The 13558-nt window shown below is 48.7% G+C and overlaps 1 protein-coding gene across 2 annotated transcripts in view; it reads right to left on the bottom strand.

The window, feature by feature from the left end:
• Window positions 1-13558, bottom strand: part of GIT1 (GIT ArfGAP 1) — a 45280-nt gene that overhangs the window by 8448 nt on the left and 23274 nt on the right. For both annotated transcript variants that reach the window (XM_061605272.1, XM_061605271.1), the window contains exons 8-13: window positions 11971-12013; window positions 8869-8917; window positions 6740-6812; window positions 2202-2299; window positions 730-841; window positions 429-562 (exon numbers count right to left, since the gene is read on the bottom strand). In XM_061605272.1, the coding sequence (XP_061461256.1) occupies window positions 429-562; window positions 730-841; window positions 2202-2299; window positions 6740-6812; window positions 8869-8917; window positions 11971-12013 (509 nt within the window). The remainder of the gene's footprint in view (window positions 1-428; window positions 563-729; window positions 842-2201; window positions 2300-6739; window positions 6813-8868; window positions 8918-11970; window positions 12014-13558) is intronic.

Genomic DNA, 13558 nt, shown 5'->3' with positions numbered 1-13558 from the left:
TTTATTTTATAAGGCCAGCTTGGAAGAACTTTATGAACTGGGAGACCAAAGAAGGTTTAAGGGTAGGGCTGGCCGGTGCCCGTGGGAGACTGGTGGGGCGGAAGGCAGAGTGCCTAAGCAGGAGGCAGAGCCAGAGACAATGAGAGGCGGAGCCAGCTCATTCTAGTTTGGCCCTTCTCCTCCTCCAGGCAGGGCCAACCCGTGGACTGATTAAGCAAGCAGGCATGCCGGTGGGGGGCTGGCCGAGGGCAGAGGTCGACAGGCAGGGCCCCGCTTGCCCTAACGGTCAAACATCCACTGGTTAAAATATCACTTATCGATCTGAATTCACCAAAATGTTTTGGCTGCAGGAGTCTCTAGTCCTTGCCACTGACTGTGCGGGCAAGCCCTCCTCCCTCCCTGCCCGTCTCCCCGGGGGGGGGGCTCACCCGAGCACGGTTGTTGCGCCCGGCGCTAGCGCTGCAAAGCGGCTCCTGGTCTGTGTCCTCGTCCGAGGCAACGCTGTCGTAGTCGTGCTGGTCATGGAGGTCGCTGGGGCCGTGGAGAGAGGAGTCGAGGATCTCTGCGGGAAGGATGAGGAGAGGTGGTGAGGAAGGCCGTGGCAGCCCCGCAGGGCAGGAGGGTTGACCCCTGCACAGCAAGCAGCTGCCGCCCTCTGGTCCCCCATTCCGGCTGCCCCTCCGCCCCCATTCCGGCTGCCCCTCCGCCCCCATCTCTCCTGCCCCTCACCTGTGGGGCTGGTGAGGCTTTTGCCCTGTTGCCGACGCTTTGCCTCACTTAAGATATCAATGATGAGGGTGGCAAATTCCCGGGCATTGAAGCGGGCGAGTTTCTGCCGTCCCTAGTAGAAAAAGAAACAAATGTGGTTCAGAGGTGTAGAAGCCCCAAACCTGTGATGAACGCCAAGAGCCAAGATCTGGGCCTTGTATATTGAAAGTTGAGAGAGCCTCTGAGCATGTGCCGAGAGCCATTCCCTTGAAGTCGAGGCACAGATGCTCAGACTTAAGTCTCCGAGCTCCAATTATTTATTTGTTCATCACTTAAAATATTTTTAGCACCGCCGTTTATCATCAACCATTAAATATCCATTCAGGTGGATATCTTGATCCCAGTCTATATCCGCAATGGATTTGAGATGGCTTTTATATATGGAATTGTTTTTATTGTTGATGGTTTCACTGTGAAATCGCCTCATAACTGGAATCAAATATAAATATATATATACATACACAGCCTCAATAGCCGTGCTGTGACAACATTTCCTGTGTAATGCTAACTAACCAAACCAACTTGGGAACAGTCCTCCCAAAATTTATTTATTTATTAATTTTATATCCTGCCCTTCCTCCCAGAAAAAGCCCAGGGCGGCAAACAAAAACACTCTAAAACATCTTAAAAACAGACTTTAAAATATATTAAAACAAAACATTTTTGAAAACATCTTTAAAAAAAAAAAAAGCTTTAAAAACATCTTTAAAAGCAATTCCAACACAGACGCAGACTGGGATAAGGTCTCTACTTAAAAGGCTTCTTGAAAGAGGAAGGTCTTCAGTAGGCACTGAAAAGATAACAAGAGATGGCACCATTTAAGGTGAGGGAATTCCGAAGGGAAGGTGCCACTACGTTAAAGGTCCGCTTCCTATGTTGTGTGGAACAGACCTCCTGATAATATGGTACCTGCAGGAGGACCTCACCTGCAGAGCACATTAAGGGGTCTTTCAGGTATCTTGGTCCCAAGCTGTGTAGGGCTTTGAACACCAAAACCAGAAACAGTAGAGGAAATTTGGAAATCAGGACACTGGGAAGCTCTCAACGACTTGGCTTTGCAAATTTGGCCAGGGCCCAACTCTGCGCTTCAGTTTCCCTGCCCTCCTCACCCCCAAGACTTCATTTTGGCTGCAGCCCAGTCCCAGAATCAATTTCCGACAGCCAGATTCTGACAGCCAGGGAAAAAATGTGCAAGATGGAAAAACAAAAAATTGCAGTTACATGCAGAGGGTATTCCTTTCGTTACTGAATAGCCCCATCCCTCCCTCTTCCAGACGTGGGTTCAAGGGCTACAGGCAAGTCCTAGACACCTTCCTCTGTCTCTGCCCTCCAAGAATTAACCCTGCTTAGGGGCACAGTAGGGAGAGACGGCAGGCCTCACCCCTATAGGACTGCTGTTGGGAGAGAGGGGGCCACCCCCCTTCCCGCTGTACCTGGTTGCGTGTTGCAGAATATTCGGGGTTTACAGGAAGGAAAGGAACTGCGCTCCGCTCCGTCACTAAAGTGCTGTGGTTCTGTGTCGTGAGCCACACTTGGGGGGGGGAGAGGGAAGGAAAAAACAAGAGTATTAGCAAACTGCTGGCCCACTCCCCTTTGCATGCATGCTTGCACACACCCCATTGTGGGGGCCCAGTGGGGTGTCATCACCCCAAACTGCAAATCTTCAAGAAGCCTTGGGCAAGTCGCTCACACAATCAACATCTGCTCCTTGTACTATGGGCTGCCTCGCAGGGTTGTTGTTGCAAGAGAACACACAAACAAAACTACAACGCAGGAGGCTGCTATATACCAAGTCAGGCCCATTGCTCCATCTGGCTCGCTATTGCCTACACTGACGGGCAGCAGCTCTCCAGGGTTTCAGGTCAGAGTCTTTTCTGGGAGACGGTGCTGGGGATTGGGCCCAGGCCCGTCTGCTTGCAAAGCAGATGTGCTGCCGCTGAGCGGTGGCCCTTCCCTACAAATTAAATCCGCAAGTCCGAAGCACGCTTACTAGGCAGTCAACCCCACCAAACCGTGCGTGTGTGTCTGTGTGTGTGTGCTTACTTCCAAGTAAGCCTGTTCAGCTGCAGGACCCTTGCATGTTATTTCCAAACTCAAAAACGGCAGAAGCTCCTCTTTTCTTTTTTTTAAAAAACAATTACTATCAGAGTTATATTTAGCTGAAAAATGCACCAGATGCTCTCCAAAAACACCACCAACCAACCCAAAGAAAAGCAAAGCCAGGCAAGTACCCAAACGCCATTCGCCCCACCCCCAGCCCAGCCCCAACCACCAAACTCTGTGCAGACGGCACCCTCTAACACCATCCCCTTTTCAGCAAGGGAGATTTGGGAGTGTCCCGTCTTTTTTTTTTAATTGCAAGCAGGAAGTCAATTACTCCAGAGTAGCACCAAATGGAGCAACCTTAGCTGGAAAGAAATGCCCACACGGGAGAGTGCGTGGGTTTGGGGCATCTAAACCGCTCCTTGTCCAAAAGACACCCCCCTGCCCCCCAGCAGCCAGAGTTCTCTGGCCCTATCCAAGATGTGCAGCCCCACCCTACACCCAGCAGGATCCAGCCCTCCCTTCACCCAGAGACAGTCCGATCCCTGCACCCCCCACCCTAATTCCCCCCCCTTACCAAGTGCCAGCACCGTCAAGAGTCTGGTGCGGCTTTTGGAAAGAAGTGGAGTTTTGGAGCAAGCAAACAGAAGATCTATTCCAGCAACGGATGCAGCCGGCCAGGAATGAAGGGGATTGTGTGTGGGGAGGAGCGAGGCCCGCTTCAGGGTGGCCGAGAGAGAGAGAAAATGTCCGCGTTCCCACAGCCAACCTCTTCTCTGCTCCCTCTCTCTTGTTTTGGTGGTGCGGGTGTGCTACAATGCAGGACTCAGCATTCTGAAACTTGGCAGCCCCCCTCCCCAGTCCCCTGAGCCCCCCTCCCCACGGATGCTCTCCCCCTCGCCCTGCTCTTGTAAGGAGCTGGTTTGGGATGACTCAGTCTGGGTCTCACTGGGCATCAGCCAAGCAGATGACAGAGGAAAAAGAAGAAGAAAAAACCACACGTCCGGGCAACAAATCGCTGGCTGTATTTTTTGCCAGAGCGGCCAACACCGACTTCAAAGATGCTAGAAGCAGCACTTTTTAGTTGGGGTGGCAGCCAGAGAGAAGAGACGTTCGGTTCAGTTTGCATTCTTAACGCGAACCGACGTCATTCGAGCTTCCTGGGTCAACGGGAGAACCAGAGACACAACTACCCTGCGAAATCTGTGCCTTTTTGAAGTTCGCAATGTAGTTTCTGCAATCACCAAAAAAAAAAGCATTCAAAAATGCACATGCCAGGGGAACGTGTGCATCAATGCTGCAACCCCCACCCCAATTCAACTCGCCTCCCTTACCAAGCGCCAGCACCGTCAAGAGTCTGGTGCGGCGTTCAGAAAATAACAGTCATGAAAATAATATGTCAGCATACATTACTTTAGGGAAATTGCTTGCAAAGTGCGTAGCAGAGGCCAAATGATGTACACAAATGTGTGTATTAACAGAAATGCCACAGAATATCCCGATACATTTTCATTCACAAACGGGTGTGGAAATGTGGAGAACTGAATTTCAGATTGCAGAAATGAGAAACTGAGACTGACAGATTCATCAACTGAGATTGACAGATTCATCAATCCCTACTTTTGAGACCCAAGGCATTTTCACTTTTCACGTATGAAGATTTTTAGGGTGAAGTCCATGTTAAACTCTTTCCACCCATCAGGTTTTCCTATGTCAGCATTCCTGAAGGGAATTTGGGAATAAAATCTGTGTTCAGGCTCATAACAACCCTGCACGGTAGGTTAAGCAAGCTATGAGAAAGAAAAATGACCTGCCCAAGGCTACCCAGCGAGCTTTGTGGCTGAGCGCAGATTCGAACCCAGGTCCCTCCAGCCCACTGAAGATAACATCTACATCAGGAAGCCACTATTTGCAATTCAAGCATCCCCTGCCCTCAAAGTCTAGCTTTGGAACTGCAGTTTAAACCAAATAAAAACAACTATACTAGCAAAAAGAACGCTTGGGCTTCACAGCTACACCAGCCTTCGCCAACATGGTGCCCTCCAGATGTTTCAGACTACAACTCCCATGAGCCTTAGGTCGCATGGCCATAGGATGTTACGGCTGATGGGTGTTGTAGTCTAAAACAGTGGTTCCCAAACTTCCCGAACACATGGACCTGTGGAGGACCACAGACCTGATTTAACATCACCTATAGCTCAGACCGGGGATTCCCAAACATTCCCCCCTGCATGGACCGCTTGAAAATCGCTGAGGGTCTCGGTAGACCACTTAATGATTTCTTCCTGCCTGTTGCAGCAATTGTAATGCACTGTACTAGAGGCTGTATGATTTTCAATTATATTTTTATGTCTTCTCTTCTGTCTTAAGTTGTATTTTATTGCATTACAATTTGCACTCCACAGAACGCAACATACAACTCAAGGAGCAAGAAAACTGGAATTAAACATCAAAAATGAATATTTCATGTGGTGCGCCTGCTGGTCCTTGCAGACGCTCTGCAGACTACTAAGATGAAGCTGATGGGTCAGCGGTGGTCCGCAGAGCACAGCTTGGGAAACCCTGGTCTAAAACATCCACAGGTCACCCAGCCTGCCCCCCCAGATCATTTGCAAACAAACCACTGCCCCCTTCCCCCTACAAACAAACCCACAAGCTAGACTGAGGAGAAGGAGAACGGTTTCAGCAACACAAGGTGAACATGGAGGGTGGGTTTGCAGGGGGAGGCGAAAGCCACAGAGGTAGAGTCTGCTGGCACACAGCGGGGTCCTCTTTGGGGGAGAGTCAAAGGGAGGAGCCTGCAGGCTACCACAGGTGGAAAATCTGGCTGGGGTTGTTCCTATATGGCCATGGGTTGATTAATCGGTTTGGATGCCCTGTGTGTCATGTTTTTACCTGGGTACTTGGCGACATTGGAACCCTTACATTTTGTCCGCATGGGCGTTTGTTTGCTGGCCTTATGACAGAATTGTTCATCTGTTCACTGGATCTGTTTATACGTTACTGTACATTTCTGTATCTTTTTTGCTCTGTTTGTTATCGGGATTGAAAATTTTCCACAACAAGGAAAGAGGCAGGAATGACCCTCAGGAACCAGCTTCCTAGAGCTCCTCCCTGCCCTGTCTCAATTTATCTCATTTATTTTTGAGATTTGGGCCCCACTTTCTTATGATGGAAACCCAACTCCAGACAGCTTGCAAGAAAACAAAATCTAAACATTGCAGTGGGTTTTTTTAAAAATGCAATCTTTGCAACGCCCCCAAAAATGAAGACAAATGAAGTGGTATCAGTCAGAGCAGAACTAGGAAAACATAACTAGGAGGCTCTAGATTTAAAAAAAAAAATCACCCTCCAGAATAAAACATAAGCCTAACAGCAGGCAAAGGGGGGGGGGAGAAGTACTTTTATAAACCAAAAAAAGTTCTTTCAAATTTAATAATGATAACCGGCGGAGCTACAGAAATTGCACTGTGAAGTGGGTGGGTGGAGAAGGAAGGTGAAAGGAACACACACACACAAGATCTGAGCATGGAACTAGGGGGTGTTGTAGTTATTTTGCCTCAATTTTGAGTCTGAATCACACACACTCCCCCAAAAAACACTCCGCCATAGATCTTGCATTGGTATGACAAGCAACCGAGTGCCCAGTGCCACCTAGAGGCCAACAGAGGAACTACAGGAAAGGAACTTGCCGGGGGTGTATGCAAGTGTTTTTTTTTGGGGGGGGCAGGTTATCTGCCCCCTATTCTCAAGCCTTCAGGGTGGGCAAAGTCTATAAACACTGGAATATCCCACACACACAAAAAAAGACAGCAAAAATGAAAGGATGTGATCAAGAAGAGGGGAAATCCAACTCCTCCCATCGCTGCAGTAAGGCCCCAAATCACCCCCAACTTCCCCCACGCCTCCCCAGCACCCCCCTCTTCACCTGCATCGTTCTCCCGACGGTCCACCTCATCGTACACATCCATAGCGAGTTCCTCAAAGAGACGGTTGCTCAGCTATATTTGGGGGGTGGGGGGTGAGAGAAAGAGAGAGAGAGAAAGTAAGCTCAGCGACAGGATCCCACATGGCAATTTGAGGGTGGGGGTGGCGCTCCATATTGGTGCAGAGATGAAAACTGCCCGGCACCCCAGAAAGGAAGCATGGATTAAGGGTGACAGTCATCAAGGCACCATCAGATTCCTAAGTTTGAAGCAATCACAATGGATCACTTGATGTATCAGGTCATCAGACTCCCAGCCCCTGAAGATGGTATGTCTGACGGTCAGGAATGATGATGGGAATTCGAATCGAGAAACACCTGAGGGGGCCACAGGTCTCCCTTCCCTGATGTAAGAAGTAACATTACCTACTGCATCAAGAGATCGAGGAATGCCTCTATTTAGAAGGAATGCCTCGCTGCAGATCAGGGATGATGATGGGAGTTGGAGTCCACCAACACCTGGAGGAGGGCCACAGGTTCCCCGCACTGAGTCTAAGAAGCAGGCGTTCCCTCCAGCATGCAAGAGGCTTATTCATTTACTTATTTAAAAGCAGTAATAAACCACTTCATATTTTTAAAATCTTTCAGCGGTGTACAATATAAAAAGAAACAAGCAAACAGAGGAAGGACGCCTCTGGTTTAGAAGAGGCATTCCCTCCTGAGAGGAGGAGGAATGCCTCCCCTTAAGACCATGGATGGGGAAAGCTGTGGCCCTCTGGATACCATTGGACGCCAAAACTCCCACCAGGGCCAGCGGCCAATGGTCAGGGAGGATGACAGGAGCTGAACTCTGTCGTCAACTGGAGGGCACCATGTTGGCTACCCCAGTGTGGAAAAAAGCACATTTTCACTGTGAAGAAGGCTTGAGGAGTGGGGAAGGGAGAGGTCAGTTTCTGAACTGGCCGTGGGGGCCTTGGGACTACTCAGGGACAGGCTGGAGACCTCCTGCCAAAGGATTTCTTCTAAGCTGCACATGCAACCAGCACATTGCCTGCCCCCAAACTAGTCAAGCAATTAGTCCCATAATATTAGTGAGGATTTTTTTTGCGACAGAACTCACCAGTATCGGCACCTCTTTTTTTTGCTGCCCGTGGCACTTTTATCAAGATATGAGTACAGTCATATCCTCCAGGAAAGAAGCTCCTTTTAACAAAGCTTTTTTTGGGTGCATGGGCGGGGGGGCCGCACATTCTGATGTGGCTCCTTGTCTGCTGGACTGTGGCTGCTGCAGGGAGCTCTCTCATGCGTGGCTGGAATGACGCTCCTTGCCAGGTGGCACAGACACCTACATAGTAAACAGTGCTTCAGGTGCCCTGGAGGCACTGTTTACTGCAGACGCATCTGCTCGAGTGCAGGGGAGGGTGGCAGAGAGAGACCAAGCACAGGGTGGTGGTGGTGTCGGCAGCGGCTGCCCCTTGCCGGCCTGCTCGAGTGTATGGAGAGGAGAACTGTGCTCAAACCTTTACATTGCTGTAGCAAGATGCTCCATGATAAAAGAAAAAAGGCAAGGCAGGCATCCCTGGATGCATTTTGGACGGAGCCTTCAAGGGGTCTGTATGCAACGCCGACCTGACCTGGTGGTTCCATTTCAGACATGCGTATTGTTAGTTTTGAATAAGAAGTTTCCTGGAATATTTTGAAACGTTCTTTGTTTTCGTGTTGTAGGAACCTTTCCCTTTTCTTCCCATGCAATTCCTACCTCTGGTCCCAAAGGTTCTGTTAAAGAACTAATGTCCATAAATGCACGTTCTTCGCTAACTGAGGGATTACTGTACTGGCACGTCATATTTTTTTTCCAGCCGAAAAAGCACTAAGTAGTAGTATAAGGTTATGAAGATATGAACGAAGCCAGTATGTATCTTCATTTTCTCTTTCTTTTTAACGTTCCTCATCGATTTCTGTTTAGAAACGACCCGGCTCCTGATTAAACCCCATATGCTCAACTGCACAAAAAGTTCTTTCGCTCTGCACGGATTTGACACGGCACAAAATGTGTCTGACGGCACAGGAGGAGAAACCCTGTCCCCCGCCGCCACGAAACCCAGAGCCGCCCCACCCGCGTCAAGACTTACCGCTTGCAATTTCTTCTTCGCTGCTTTGGCGAGCTCAGAGAGGTCCAGGCTGCGGAAACAGAGGCAAAAGAAGCAGTCATTCCTCAGTCCAGGATCCATGCTCCTGGGGAGAATCGTCCATTTCTGCACACACACACCCCAAAGAAACCCTCTCTCCATCCTGGATAGCACCAGGCTCTGTTCAGTTCTGCAGGATACGATAACGAAGGCGATGCAACCACCAGATTTATTTATAATTGTTTTGGGACGGTAGTAGGAGACAACCTCATCAGCACACGAAATGGACAGAGGCGTAAGAGAGCTGGACCAGGTGGGGGGGACACAAGGGGAGAAACCTAGCAATTATAACATTTGCGCCTTTTTGGTTTAAGGAAAAGGCGAGTAAGAGTGATGTGATAGAAGTGTATAAAATTATGCATGGCACGAAGAAAGCAGACAGAGCTTTTCTCCCTCTCTCGTAACACTAGAAACCCAACGGAGTCATCCAAACAAGCCAAACGCTGGGAGATTCAGCAGAAAAGGACGGACTTCTTCAAGCTATGGAATTTGCTCCCACCAAAGGCAGCAACAGCCACCACCTTGGAGGGCTTTGAAAAGAGGATGAGACAAATCCACGGAGGTAGAGGACGCCGTCACTGACCACGAGCCACGGTGGCTATTCTCTTGCCTTTGAAAAACTCACATGGGCTCAGTAATGTATCTATTAGAACATCTAAAGTATTAAATGTAATTTTGTTACGTAAGAGCTAGCAATTATAAAACGTTATTAAAAACCATCACATATGGCAATAAAATATCCTGAATACATTCCTTGCATTCAATCTTGTGCCAGATTTTCCCCAAATGTGTTTCGACCTGTAAAGGTCTTCTTCGGTGGGCACTTTGGATTTTGGGTAGCTGGATGTTCCTGCGCTCCTTAGGCGCTTTTAGGTCTTGTAAATAATAAACCTGACCTACGCCATATGTGGTACAGATGTGTCTCTTGCTCAGTTTGGTAATTTGGACAGATGAATGAAGAATAAAAATCCTTGATGATGCAGGCCTCTCAAATTCAGTAGAATTATTTGTTTTATCAGCCAGCTATGCTCTGCCTCCATCGTCGAGGCAATGTCTCTGAATCCCAGTTGCAGGGAATCACGTGTTGGGAGAGTGTTTCTGTTGCACCCGGGTCCTGTGTGTGGGCTTCCTATAGCAGGCATCTGGTCAGCCACTGTGAGAACAGGATGCTGGACTAGATGGGCCCCCTTGGGCCTGACCCAGTAGGCTCTTCTTATGTTCTTAGTTGGGGGGGGCGGAAGGGGAAAATGGGTTAAAAAAAAAAAGATCCCAGACCCTTGCCTGATTCTAAGCATTTGCACAGTCATGAACGTAGGAATTCTCCAGCCTTGAAAAAGCCAAATGTTCCATCGATTCCCCCTGCCCTGTTTTGCATCTGATTTCCCCCCCAAACGCACGCACAAATACACATTATATGCCCTAGGCACCCTTCAGGGCCCTCGGGAATTGAGGGGAGGGCGCTGCGATAGGGCAATGGCAGGTGCATGCAGATGACAGCCGAGGCCTCGGTACCTTTGAGACATGCATTTTGGACGCACTCTGAACTCCGGAGAGGCAGCGAGGGAGAAAAAGAGATACAAAAGCCGAGCATTAACAGTAAAAGGGCACGCGGGTCTCGCAGGCTGACACTCGTCTCCTGACATCTTGCAGACACGGTTTCTCCTCTCCCAGTTCTGTCCCCTGCTGTGCCTAAACCCAGGTCCAGTCCCCAATGGCATCTCCAGGTAGGGCTGGGAGAGGCTCCGGCTTGAAACCCCAGAGAGAGCTGCCAGTCAGTGTGGACAATGCTGAGTTAGATGGGCCAGTGGTCTGACTCAATGTGCGGCACCTTCCTGTATTCCCATTTCAACCCCTTTATTCAGGACCATGAGGACTAGAACCTTACTTTAATTTTAGGGGAAGGGGCACAGTTCTGTGGTAGAGCCCCTGCTTTGCATGCAGAAGGTCCCCGATTCAGTCCCCGCCGGCATCTCCAGGTAGGGCTGGGACCCCTGCCTGAAACCCCGGAGAGCCGCTGCCAGTCAGTGTAGACAGTGCTGAGCTCAATGGACCACTACAATGGGTCTGGCTCTGTACGAGGCAACTTCCTAGGTTCCCAGGAATCCTCAGAGACCAGACATCCTATAGTTCAAGGGCCCTGAGGAGCAGGCCGCGTCCCCTGGAACTTGGGCTGAGGATTCCTTTGAAGGGCCCTTCTGGGTGGTGGTGGTGGGAAGATCTGCTGAAGAGCCATTGGAGTTTTCAGAGGAGGAAGCGGAGCCACCACCATCCAGCCCCTGAGGATGTTCCTTCATTCCCTATGTTAGTTTACACACACACACACCCAAGTGCCCTCATTTCAGCCACAGTGATTAAGAAACCTGCTTTGCAACCTTGGCTTGAGGCAGCCTTTTCCAACCTGGCTCCCGCCACAGGCTATCGGACTCCAACTCCCAGAAGCCAACATGGCCAACGGCCAGGAATGACGGGGGTTGTGGCAGCCCAGCAACATTGGGGGGGGGGACAGGGCTAAGGCTAACTGAAGGGGCCTGTTCCCCCTTTCCAAACAGGGAGTTGCAAGTTGGGAAGCCCCTACACTGGGCGTTCCCAAACTGCTGTCCACGGACCACCAGGGGTCCACGAGGTTCATTCGGGGTTTGCGGCAGGTCCGCATGAAACATTCCTATTCTTTTTTCATTGTATTTCTATTGCCCCCTTTATTTCTTATCTTGCATTTCATGGTGTTACCATTTGTATTCTACGGAATGGCAAACTGTAACACAATAAAAAGACAGTATGTAAGCAATAATATGTGAGAAGCCATAAAAAATACAATTTTTAAACAATCACACAGCGTCTAGCACAGTGCACTACAATGGCTACAACAGGCATGTAAAAAATCGTGAAGTGGCCCACCAAGACCCTCCGCAATTTTCAAGTGGTCCATTGGGATCCCCTGCTGTGCACCATCCAGAAGGCGGGACAATTTGTTTCCACTGAAATATAGAAGTGGGCCGGTTGGGGGTAAGGGGTTGCAGCAGACGGGGGGCGGGGGAGATTTCTCACCTGTCTGCCATTTGCGGGATGATGTAATGTCCATTCTTGTGATCTGTGCAGAGAGACAAAACATGCTTCAACAATCACAGCCCCTCCATCGAATGCAACCACCACCCCCTTAACACAGGCGCTCGCTCGTTTCTAAGACCCACCAGAAAAGCTACCCAGGATTCCTCACTCCCGCCACCATCACCAAAATCTGTGTCTTGCTGTGCTGAAGCAAAAACACTTCGTGCCAGGAATTATTAGGAAAGGAAGATTTAAAAACACACACACGCACATACACGGCGGTGTCATCATACACGTGGAAATTGCATCTGAGGATTCTGCTACCTGGGGATTCCGTAATTATGCATCTTGCCTTTTTATTCATTATATATTTGCCCATGTACTTTATATATATATATATGTGTGTGTGTGTGTGTATGTATATATATAATTTTCCATAATACAAAGAACACAAATAGCAAAACAGAAATCTCATGTTTACAACAGTACACAGGCAAGATAAAAGGGAAACAGCCCAAGCAAGGGTTAAAGAACAGTTACCCAACAGAAAGCCCCTCCAAAATTGCTTGTGAGTTTGGAGGGGGTGCTTGCCATCAGCCAATTCATTGACAAAAGAAAGGAAATCACACCTCTTCAAACGTGTCACAATTTGGGTGCTCTTTAGCCTAGCAACCCAAACCCGTTAATTTTTCTGGGAGAGCAAGAGACCAGATCCTGCCATGCCAGTTTCTTACCCGTGTACTTTAACTGTCCAAGTACATTATTCATAACCCATGCTGTCAAGTTTAGTTTCATTTCTTTTTGCTGTTACTTTGAACACCATTTGATTTGCTTTTTAAAAATGTGCTACTTTTACTTTCCTTTTAACCAAAATGAGTAAAAATTTATTAGTTTTTTTTAAGCCACAAGCAAATGGCAATGGGACTATTGTCAAGCCGCTTTTGAGTTTCCTGTGAGAAAAGCAGAGGATGGAAACCTCTAATTGGAAACAATCTGCTCTTGCCGACTCTTGCGTCGACAATATCGTGCACGATTCCAGTCGCTGCATCTTTGTTTTGTTTTGTTTTCAGATAATATTGTATAAAAGGAGAATTTGGAACAAAGAGGTCTCAGAGGAATGGGCAAGCCGGTGTCCTTACGAAGGTGGCCTTGCAAATGTGGGGCTTTTATTTAATTTTATGCATCAATATTTATATTAAGAATGTACAGAATTCCCCTTCAAGAAAAGGGGGAAAAATTAAGGCCAGCTCTCAAGTCACTCCCTCTAACAGCAAACGGAGGTGATGAGTGGATCATAGGAAAAAAATAATTTAAAAAATCCCGGACCCACTGAATAAAAAGACAGGCACGGGCAGGCTCAGAGGAAGGTTTGCAGAAATTATATGCATTGGGGAGTGGATGACTAAGGGGGTAATTCCCCCCAAAAAACAGGTCAATGAGGACTGAGCATGCTCAGCAGTCACAATATGGTGGCAGAGTGGGAATGGAAAACCAGGAGGAAGGGATGGAATGGAGGAGTCTGGAAGAGGACATGATTGGTTGGCTGGCTGGGACCCTAAACAGGAGCACTCCATATCACAACATTTTG

Source organism: Rhineura floridana, chromosome 21 (genome assembly GCF_030035675.1).
Source record: "Rhineura floridana isolate rRhiFlo1 chromosome 21, rRhiFlo1.hap2, whole genome shotgun sequence".
Classification (NCBI taxonomy): Eukaryota; Metazoa; Chordata; class Lepidosauria; order Squamata; family Rhineuridae; genus Rhineura; species Rhineura floridana.
Note: the sequence above shows the minus strand (reverse complement) of the source record. Positions and strands in the feature narration are given on the sequence as shown.